At 37.0% G+C, this 10,800-nt stretch overlaps 1 protein-coding gene across 3 annotated transcripts; it reads right to left on the bottom strand.

Annotated features, from left to right (window-relative positions):
- Positions 1-3,505: 3,505 nt before the first annotated feature.
- On the bottom strand, positions 3,506-5,464 carry LOC113307595. 3 transcript variants are annotated; one of them, XM_026556042.1, is made up of 3 exons: positions 5,299-5,464; positions 3,667-4,529; positions 3,506-3,563 (listed from the first exon to the last, which is right to left on the bottom strand). In XM_026556042.1, exons 2-3 carry the CDS (start codon positions 4,505-4,507, stop codon positions 3,523-3,525), a joined length of 882 nt encoding a protein of 293 aa, XP_026411827.1. In that variant the 5' UTR covers positions 4,508-4,529; positions 5,299-5,464; the 3' UTR covers positions 3,506-3,522. The 3 variants fall into 3 exon arrangements, with proteins under 3 accessions (XP_026411827.1, XP_026411828.1, XP_026411826.1); XM_026556043.1 differs by having other exon boundaries at positions 3,667-4,337; XM_026556041.1 differs by having other exon boundaries at positions 3,667-5,464.
- Between the last annotated feature and the right edge of the window lie 5,336 nt (positions 5,465-10,800).

Raw genomic sequence — 10,800 nt, 5'->3', positions numbered from 1 at the left:
CCAATCCTTAGGAGTGATTCCTTACAATTTAAACTACCCACTTCGATCACATGGGTTCAAGATCAGAGAGCAAATCATGTTTGGACAATGTCCATAGACACAAGATCCCAATTTTTTTGGAAAAAGATGGATGGAAAACCATCAGGGCCAGGAGAAGAGTTACTAGCCATATTAAACACAACATTTCTAATTTCATCATGTCCCGGGATTTCCATGAGGATGCTGTTTTCCTCATCAGATATCATACACGGAATATTGGAGATTAACTCCTCATCCACCACAGGATTTGAGGTAGAATCCATATTAGAGAAGTGCTTATACAACAATTCATTAATTTGAGATCCACCTTCCACCCACAGGTTATTTTCATCTTTCAGAGCACAAATAGAATTCCTAAGAGTTCTGGTTCTTACAAGACCATGAAAGTATACAGAATTCTTGTCACCTAAACTCAACATTTTGTCATCACTTTTAATTTTCAAAAATGACTCATTCAAAGAATACAAATTTTCCATTTGAAGGCTTAAATTTTTCAAATTTTCAGATCTATTCAGCAAGCTATGATTATTACTAGCACATTCTAGTTCATTTTTCGTTTGTTCAAGTCTTAACTGTATATTACCAAACTGAGTTTTATTCCATAAACTAATGTTTTTCTTAGCACTAGATAATTTTTTAACAACTTTAAAAGCAGGAGAACCATCATGATGAGTTAGCCAGGAATTATTTATAACATCAATACATGACTCATTTCTAACCAAGTGCCAAAACACTTAAATGGCTTAGCCTTGTCATTCATCACTTGCTTGGTACTCAGAATAATCGGACTATGATCAAAAGAAATAGCACTTAGATGAACTACTCTAGCATCTGGAAATAAATCTAGCGAGTCTTTATTAGCCAAACCCCTATCTAGCCTTTTCTCAATTAATTCAGTATCATTTATGTGATTCAAATAGGTAAAGTGATAACCATAGAAACCCACATCTACTAATCTCTCCTGGTTAACTGCCTCAACTGATTTCTCCTATTTCTAGTTTATTTGTTCTACAAGCTCCTCTAGATTCCTCCTTGTGCAACGTCAAATTTAAGTCTCCAATAACCATCCAAGGGAGATTGGTTGCTAAAGACATTTGTGTTCAAATTTCTCAAGTTATCTTCTTGTTTGGTGGATGTCCATAAAGACAACTCAGAAGCCAATCTTTACTAGTTATCTGATCTGAAATGCGAACATTGATGTAGAAATGTGACACTTGATTTATATCTAGTTTAACAGTATCCAACCAAGATAAGGCAACCCCTCCCGATTTACCAATAGGATCCATAACATGCATATTTCCGTATTTTACAGATCTGAACAAACTCTCAACTTTCAGTCCACATTGTTTAGTTTCACTGAGGAATATAATATCAGGCTGAACAGACTTAACTAAAGCTCTAAAGTGATCGCTAGTATAATTTTTCCCACACCCTTGACAATTCCATAACATAACTTTCAAACTTCCAAATTGTATGCATTCTTTATACCACACATAATTATGTAGATTCAACATTTGTATGTCTACTAACATGACATGCTTCTCACTTAACATGTAAGGATTGTATATAGAGAGAGGTATGACATATTGTGTACCTGGTTGTTGCTTGGAGCAGAATCCACCATCTCAGTTCTTAGATTAACAGGAACAGCTGGAGGAGTGCTTGCAGGGATGTCAATGATGTAATCATTGAACATGTCAAAGGGGTCATCATAAAAAACAATAGAGTTTCTAATCATCTGAAGATTAGCAAGAATGATGTGATCCTCTCCATAAGAGTGCACAGAGGGAACTGGGAATAGAGATTTAAGAAGATTAGAAGAAATATTAGAAGAAGATCTTTTTTCAGGCACTAACACATGAAAATAATTAAGGTTAGCAGATTCCATTAACATCTCACCATCTGTAGTTAAACCTCCATCTTGAATAACTATTGCACCAGCACCTTGATACCCTTTAGACTTTTTCATATTCTCTTCTACAGTAGTAAGTACTTTCCTCTTGTTCTTCCATTTCTTTCTTTCTGGTTCCTTCAGATCGATTGTGAATCCAAGAAGATTACTAGCCTTATTCTGATGTTCTGTTGCCTCATCCATTCTTCTAACTGCTTCCTCAATATCCACCACCTGAATGTTATCTTTCAAAACCAATTGTGTTGTAATATTTCGATTGCGGTAAATAGGGATTCGTTACTCGGACTTGAAAGATTTAAAAATATATGTACAAAAATTGTCACAGGATCAAGAGACACTAGGACTCAGGATTCCACCATAATCATTCATATAATTAAAATATTTATTTCCAAAACAATTATAGCTCACATAAAAATAGGGACTCTAATTCTTGCCAAGGTAGATTTTTAGAAGATTAACTGTAAATCGGAAGCATGGCATATCAAAAGTACTAAGACCAAGCATAAACCATCAAAAGAAATGACAATCAATTAAGCAAAATCATAAAACATTTAATAAAAATGCAAGAAGTCATAAAAGAATTAAATATAATTTTTATATGTGTAAAATATGGCTTCCTCCATCATCCCAGTATTGGGGTTTAGCTATTCATATCAATCACACACTCAAAATATTAATTCAAAGTTCAAAGTGTGATTAAAAGAGTCAAAAGTTATAAAATAGTGGTTCTGAGACTCACAAAACACGTCCAAAAAGAAACGATAGAACAGAACTGCAGCAAAGGAGCGACACTTATCTTCTGTAGCTGGCACTGTTGAAGACGACGCTTCAGAAGCGTCTGTTCTTCATCTACTTCTTCCTCCTCGAGCAGCAGCAGAGAACTTTTCTTCTGCTCCTGTTCTTCGTCTCTCCCAGCCTCTGCTCCGATTCTCTCGACCCCAAACTCTTGATAATCTTCTCTCACTTCGCACCAGCCTTTTTATATACCCAATCAGCTCCAAAAATCCCGAGAAAATCTCTTCTATCGGCGACTATTCTTTTTTTCTTCTTCTCTGCGTGCAGTTGAGAAAATCTCTCCTGTCACTCCTTGTACGCGTTTTTTAGATATAAAATTGCCACCAAACTCTTATCAAGACTTGAACAGGACCAAGTATAGTTTACTTCAGCGTAAAACTCTCCTAGAATCTCTTAAAAATAGCTTTGAAAGTTAAACAGAGAGTTCGTGTCTTGTTTGGACTTTGATCGCTTCCTCCGACTTATACATCCCAATTGGTTGGGTTAAATCACTTGTAACAGGCCTGTTTAGTCTATTAGAGTCCATCCCAGTCGAGTTTGGCGATTGAGTCTCTTTAGAAATCGTCCAACAATCGAATCCTAAAAACTGTTCGTGAAACATTTCTTTTCCCGCCAAAACGTTAATTTGAAATGTGAAGAAGGATGCCCCTTAGCCAGTCCCGGTCTCCCTTTAGCAGATGCCTGGAAATGGGTCACCCCTTAGTAATTAGGTTACCGCTTATCCAAAGTGAGAGTCCGTATAGTAATTTTCTCCCACGAGCGCAAAAACCACTTTTTTAGCCAATTTCGCCGCAAAAGCTTATTTCTCCAAAAATACCTACAGGGACATAAAAAGTCATAATAAATATAAAATCGAACACTAATAATATATACAATTGAGATTATATAAGACACAAAAATGTGCCTATCAAATTGCCCACCAGAACATATCCCCATTTGAGCAACTTCCTCTCTTAACTTTACTTTATCTTTCGATTTTTCCAAAACAACTTTTCTGTTGCCTTTAATACGATTTCGTTCCTCCACCATTCTCTTGTCCTCATTAGTTCTTTCAGCATCAGCCACTATTTGAGCAGCTACCAGATCTAACTTAGAATTATTCCTCCCCTCCAAACCTGATAGATTAGGATTACACTCCTTAGAGCATTCCCCTGACCCTCCCTCCTTAGTAATACAAACAACAATGGAGTCACGAGCCATTTCTACTTCCGATGCATTGATTTGTGCTTTGCTGACACCATCCTTGCTCATATCAACATGACCACTGCGACCTGCAATAGGAGATTCTTCTTCCACAAGATCATCATTCACTTCAACATTAGCTGAATCTTCAATTATCATCACATCTTCTCCTTCTACACAGGGTTCCACACGATGATCCAAAACCTTACAAATCGCACATATCCTCCATGGCATGACATTATAGTTAACCGATATCCATGCTTCCTCCTCTTGAGCTCTTACTAGCACCCTCCTTGGTAGAGCACCCGTTACATTGATTTTGATTAACATCTTAACAGTTTTATGATCTGGAGAGAGACCCATTGGTTCTGCAAACCCACACAATTCACCAATAGCAGCTGCCATGGATCTGTATGCAGCAGGAGTAAGAAAATGATTTGGGATTCTACATAAAAACACTATGAATAACTCATAATCCATGTTTATAGCAGCACCAAACACAAATCCTTGATTTGGTATTTCAATAAGCACCACCAAGTATCCATCTAAACACCATGGACCATCATCCTTAATCCTCATTATATCAATCTCCGGACCAAATCTGTATAAGTGAACATTTAGTCTTGCTCCAAAATTCTTGATAATGACTTCTTTAAACATCAGCCACATATCTCTAACTAGATTTCTGACTCTGCTAGTTGATATTGTTACAGGACAACAAATCCTTCACTGCATACATAAAGTAAAGTCTACATTCTTTCTCCAACACCATATGTTTGTCTAAATAAACAACCGGTTCTATTGCACTTTCAAGGTTAAGGTTGTTCTTCATGTTAGCAGCTAGGTTGTTTACAATATCAGTAGAGATTTCTATAGAATTGTTTAAAGAGTTTGAGGGAGTAGCCATAAGCAGAAGATTTCCCTTAGTATCTTTCTTTTCTATGAATCTAAATTTATACCTAAAGAATTTTGTACTTCTGAAGATTAGGTTACCCACTAATTTAAGAGATACCCATTGAGAGATTATCAAGATCAAGTGAAGTATGGTCGAATATTTCAAATCTAAATAGGTAAGGGGAGGCATGGAGACGATCTAAACAAATCAAAGAAGGAAAACCAAAAACAGAGAGAAAGAGGAGGCAGAGAAGAAAGGAATATAGTTTGAAAAGAACTAGGCAAAGAAAAGAAGAGAACAAGGAAACCAGAAACCAAAGAAGAATGATCAACCAACAATTAGGAACAAACTAAAGAGAACCCCAACTGACAGTTCAAAGAGAAATCACTGCAAACCTGTAAAACACCCAACCAACAACCCTAACAACCCAATAAGGTGATATAAAATTAGAAAACTCAAATTTTAGATCACTTACCTGCTCAAGATGATGAAATCTACTCTTCAACAACCACAAAGGGAGAACATTGAATCCAATTAAACACTCAGATTGAAACTAGAACACCAAAAACCACTCTGAAACCTAATTTTGACTAAGGTCAACGACAAAAAGAATAACTCGCCAAAAACGGGCACTATTACGGACATTCTCTCTGTTATTGTTAGAGGGATATTTTCTTAATCTATCTCTTATTATTATTACAAACTAGTAGGTGGTGAAATAAATTTAATCATATCAAATCATCCATAGATAACATATCTTTTAACTCTCTCTCGTATAAAGTAAATTGTTGAGCATGAGTATATGCAAGATTTTGGGAATAATAGGAACAAATATTATTCTTCCGCAAAAATTAGTGCGATTTAGTTTCCACCGGCATCTCATTTAATTTGTAAGAAAATTCCTTTGATCCCACCTGCAATCATCAGTGATGTGAAAGATGAAATAATGAGACACCCGGCGCGGATTTTATAAGACAAAATCATACGTAAAAGAAAGGGAACATTATCTACATACCCCTATTATGGAGGTCCTTGTAAAAATACCCATATGAGCTTTATAAATTTCCCTAAGCTTAATACATTATTAAAATACCCTGTTTTGTATAGTGTATATACAAAACTACTAACCACTATTCAAAACAAAAAACACGAAAACACTACCTCTACTGCCCACCATCACTGTTCACCACTACCACCACTGTCCACCGTCGCCCACCACCACCGACGACCACCACCACCAACCACCACCAACCGCCACCGACGACCACCACCACCAACGACGACCACCACCTACGACCACCACCACCACTTTCATCCACCGCCATCAATCACCACCAGCAACTACCAATTCCACCACCACCATCTGGAGGAAACTTGCTGAAGTTGTCTCCAAATGTGGAGGCAACTTGTTGAAGTTGTCTCCAATAAATATGATGTACAGGAATAAGTTGCAAAACAAAAATGGATCCAACTTGCTGAAGTTGTCTCCAAATGTGGAGGAAACTTGCTCAAGTTGTCTTCAAAAGTGAAGGCAACTAGCATAAAGTTGTCTCCAAAAGTGAAAGCAACTAGCCCAAGTTGTCTCCAAATATGGAGGCAACTATCACAAGTTGTCTCCAAAAAATAAAAATTATACACAAATGAGTGAACCTGGTGTGAGTCGAACACAGATTTTCTGACATATAGTCAGTTGTGCCACCATTGCACCACAGATTCGTATATACAAAAACAACATATCAACATCAAATACCACAAAACTGCTACTTATTCTTCTTCTTGCAGACCAATCAATTCATTTACCACCTACACTTCCATCTCAATACAGATGCACTATTATCGCCACTAACAGCTGCACTATCATCACCAGTAAGCAGACTCACATCTTCAATCACAAACCCAATAAGCAGACTTACATATTCATCATACTGTAACTCTACCCGCAACATCTTCATGACCACAACCATATACACACACTTGCAACATGAGCCAACATCTTCAGACTTACATTATACCTTCTAATCTCCATGGCATTAGCAATTCCAGTCAACATCAACACAGCACAAACAATCCATCAGCTCATCTGTAATTGTACTAGCCAGCACTCTCAGCTCCATAGTTGTCTCCGTATATGGAGTTAACTGGTCAAAGTTGTCTCCGTATATGGAGGCAACTTGTTCAAGTTGTCTCGGTATGGAGACGACTTGAACAAGTTGCCTCCATATATGAAGGCAACTTGCACAAGTTGTATTAAGGCATATATTCTTATTAAGTACCCCTCAAGTACACAGTCTAACAATTCATTTCTTTAGTACTTTGTTCTTACCTGACTTGCTCATTCTATTGTAATTCCAGCTGCAGAACTCATTTTAACACAATCATCAATTATCTTCCATAACAATCACCGAAGCTGTACAAAACCATGATAGACAACATCTTCAATTCCTTCACACCTATTCTGCAGCAGCAACTAAAAACAACAACATGCAACTGCAGTTGTTGCTACTACAATACCACTTCCATCAGTCCATAACCTGTAAAACCTAACATACATCTAGGTTTTCTTCTCCGTAATCAGCTCAATATCTACACCACAACTACCTCAAATCGCTACCAGTAACAGATTCAAAAATGCAACATTCTCATTACCACCACCAGTTCATCCACCATCAACTCTTCTGTAGTAACACAACTACAGAACTCATTTTAACACCTTCTCATTCTGCTCTTGCATTTTCTCTCTTTCACCTTGTTCTCTCCTGCAACTATTAACTCCCATTCCAAACATTCATTTACAGATCCATCCATACTCGCCACAACACCTAACATTCATTTCATACCCCTTCTTATTTCAACACAGTTCATTCATATGAACCCAAAAACAAAATCAATTCAACCTCAATTCAATTAAAATCAATTTAACCGAAAATAAACAAATTCAGCATGGAAACCATACCTTGGAAATAAGCTCCACAACCATCATTCGTATACTCTTTTCTTGCCCATCCAGAAGATATCAACACCACCACCATCTTCAACCACCACCACCATAACAAACAATCGTAACCCTCGCTGTTTGAATCACCAAATTTCACCATCCCAACCAGAACCACCGCAATCTCCATCAATTCCATCGTTCTTAATCTAATTCAGCATGCAATCGAAGAAAATAAACACCATTTCGACCACCATTCCAACACATGACATCAACAGCATTGCTGCCAACTTCTCACAACCAATTTCTCAAACACGTACAACACCACCGAGCATCACTTATAATCTCTCGAAAGCCATCACGAATTCACACCAGAAAGTTTATTTCCGTACCACAAAGAAAACTCAGCTCGGTCAATTACATCTCACTTCCCCACAAATTTCATTTCATTGCATCAGATTCCTGAAAGACTGAGATTCTATTGAATCACAACAAACCCCTTTGTACCTTGTTGTTGTATTTCTTACTCATTGGGGAACTCAAAAATCAAAAACCCCAAAGGTGAACCATACCAGAACGCATATAACTTGTTGAATCATAAAAATCAAACTAAATCACCACAAACCATCAAAAATCAAAATCAAAAGTATCTGCAACCCAAATGATGAACATACAAACCGAATCAGTCTTGAACTTCGCTTAATTGAACATGCAAAACTTATACTCTCTATTCAATTACCAAAATTGAAACCAAAGAAACCAAATTTCTATGAATCTGATTTACAATTTCGATTTTCAAACCACAAAGAAGAAGATGAAGTCTGTTGATGGTAGTAGCGTACGTAAAGGAGGTGGTGGTGCTGGTTGCAGTCGAGGCGATCGACATGACGGTAGTGGTGAGAGCGACGGATTGTGGCGGTGGGAGAAATGGAGATGTTTTCTAAGAGACTGAGTTATTGTTATCGAAGAAGAAAGTAAACTAGATAGAAAGGTTAAAACTGGAATTATCTGAATTATTTTTCTGTTCAGAATTTCAATTATGCCATCAAGGGTATTTGTAAAGACTGATAAGGGTGTTTGTGCATGACCCATGGATAGTAGGGGCATAAATAACATTTCCACTAAAAGAAAAACTTACAAATAAATTACAGGTTGCATAAAAAATCAGACATTTTGCGATGAAATACGAGTCATATTGTACTTAGGGCTGCACAAAACCGACCCAACCCACCGACCCAACCCGCACCCGCCCAAAAATACCCACACCCGAACCAACCCATTTAGGAGTGGGTCGACTATGGATCACAAAATCTGAACCCGCCACATGTTGGGTTGGGTGCGGGTAGCATATTCCGTCACCCGACCCAACCCGCCCACCCGCCTTAAACTACAACAACCGTTAGATTACCCTCATCATTTAATCCTAGCCGTTTATACAAAACGAACTCTTATCTAAACCTAATCGCAAAGCCTGCCGCTGCCATTTTCAGTCTTCACTCTTTTTTCTTTCTTTCTCTCAGTCTTCAGACTCTTCACTCTTCTTCTTTCTCAGTCTTTCTCCCAGTCTCACTCTTCTTCTTTCTTCTGCCATTTTTCTTTCTTTCTCTCAGTCTTCACTCTTCTTCTTCTTCGAAAAAAAAAAACTGCCGCTGCCATTTTTACTTTAGATTTCAGTCCTTCAATGCAAGATTCAACATAGTAACATTAATTGAAAGTTCAGTAAGTAAGATACTGTTAGTCTGTTACAGTTAGGGTTTTTTTTTTGAACCATTTTGTGTAGTTTATGTTCTTATTTGATATGAATCATCAATTAGGGTTTGATGAATTATTTTATACTTCTAGTATATTTTCATCTTCAAATTCAATTAGGGTCCGATTAACGGCTTGATTTTTTATTTTTCAATTAGGGTTTGATGAATTGCTTGTTTTTGATTTCAATTAGGGTACTGGTGATTCTAGTTTTCTTCTCTTTCAATTAGGGTTTAATATATTCTTTTGTTGATTGTTGCTGATTTGGATGAGTTTATGTTGTTGTACTTTACTTAGTATTTCAATTTGATGACCATTTATGTTTTTCAGTCTTCACCACCAGTAGTACCATTTTGTATTTTGTTGATTGTTGTACTGTAGCTACTGTTGTAACTCACTAACTTGTAACTTGTAACTTGTTTCTTTTGTGCAGGTTACCATGGTTGAAATCTCAGAAGCTGATTCTGATTTTTATCTTCCAGTTGTAAATGGAGTGGCATCACAAATGGGACCTCCCCCTCCACATCCACCGCGTTCTGGACAAGTGCATGGACCATCAGCAGGGATAGGGAGTACATCTGGCTCATCTACACCATCTTCTCAACCTTATTGTCGCAACTGCACAGTCTTGTATTTTGTTTCATACATTTTGCAAAATATTCTGTGCAGAATACTTTACTTTACAATTTCTCTAAAAAACTCAACCAACGAAAGCTTGTCTCAGGAAGCCCCTTTGTCTAGACTCTAGAGTGTAATTTGACTGTGGAGGTGAGATTCTGTAAAATAAATTACTATTTGTATCATAGTGTTGCGAAGATGCAAGAAGGTTTGGAATATAAATCCATTATTCTATCATCTGGACAGTAGAACTAAACACGTTGATTAGATTAAAATTTTGATCAAATAGATTATTGTTCAATGGAGCTGTGTGAACTGGGCATTCTTAGGTTTATCACTTCTAATCAGATTCTCCACAACTAGGGTTACAGATCAAACATCGAAGTAAGAAAATAGTTAGGGTTTAAGGATCTTTTGAAGTTTAAAGTTATAATAGAGTACTCGTTAGGTTTTTTGTACTTCTATTACATCCATTCTAATTACTCATGTCGCTTGCAGAGATATTTGGTGACCTTGCTGCTTATTCCATCATCATAGAATAAGCTAACAGAGAAAAAACTGCAAAGGGTAAGAATCGTATCAATTATGTGGTGATGGTGTTAATTCTTTTTTATACTTTTCCGATGAAACCAACATGAATGCAGCAAAATTATTTGGGATTCAATGCTTTGTCTATGG

The sequence above is a fragment of the Papaver somniferum genome, chromosome 9 (genome assembly GCF_003573695.1).
Source record: "Papaver somniferum cultivar HN1 chromosome 9, ASM357369v1, whole genome shotgun sequence".
In the NCBI taxonomy this organism is placed as follows: Eukaryota; Viridiplantae; Streptophyta; class Magnoliopsida; order Ranunculales; family Papaveraceae; genus Papaver; species Papaver somniferum.
This window is presented reverse-complemented; position numbering and strand designations above follow the sequence as displayed.

Bases quoted from the DNA above. Each gene is read 5' to 3' on its own strand.
- LOC113307595 (XM_026556041.1), bottom strand. From the start codon at position 4,597: ATGTGGCTGATGTTTAAAGAAGTCATTATCAAGAATTTTGGAGCAAGA. The intron at 3,564-3,666 runs GTGGGCAATTTG...ATGTCCCTGTAG, and splicing joins TCAAATGGGGATATGTTCTG to GTATTTTTGGAGAAATAAGC.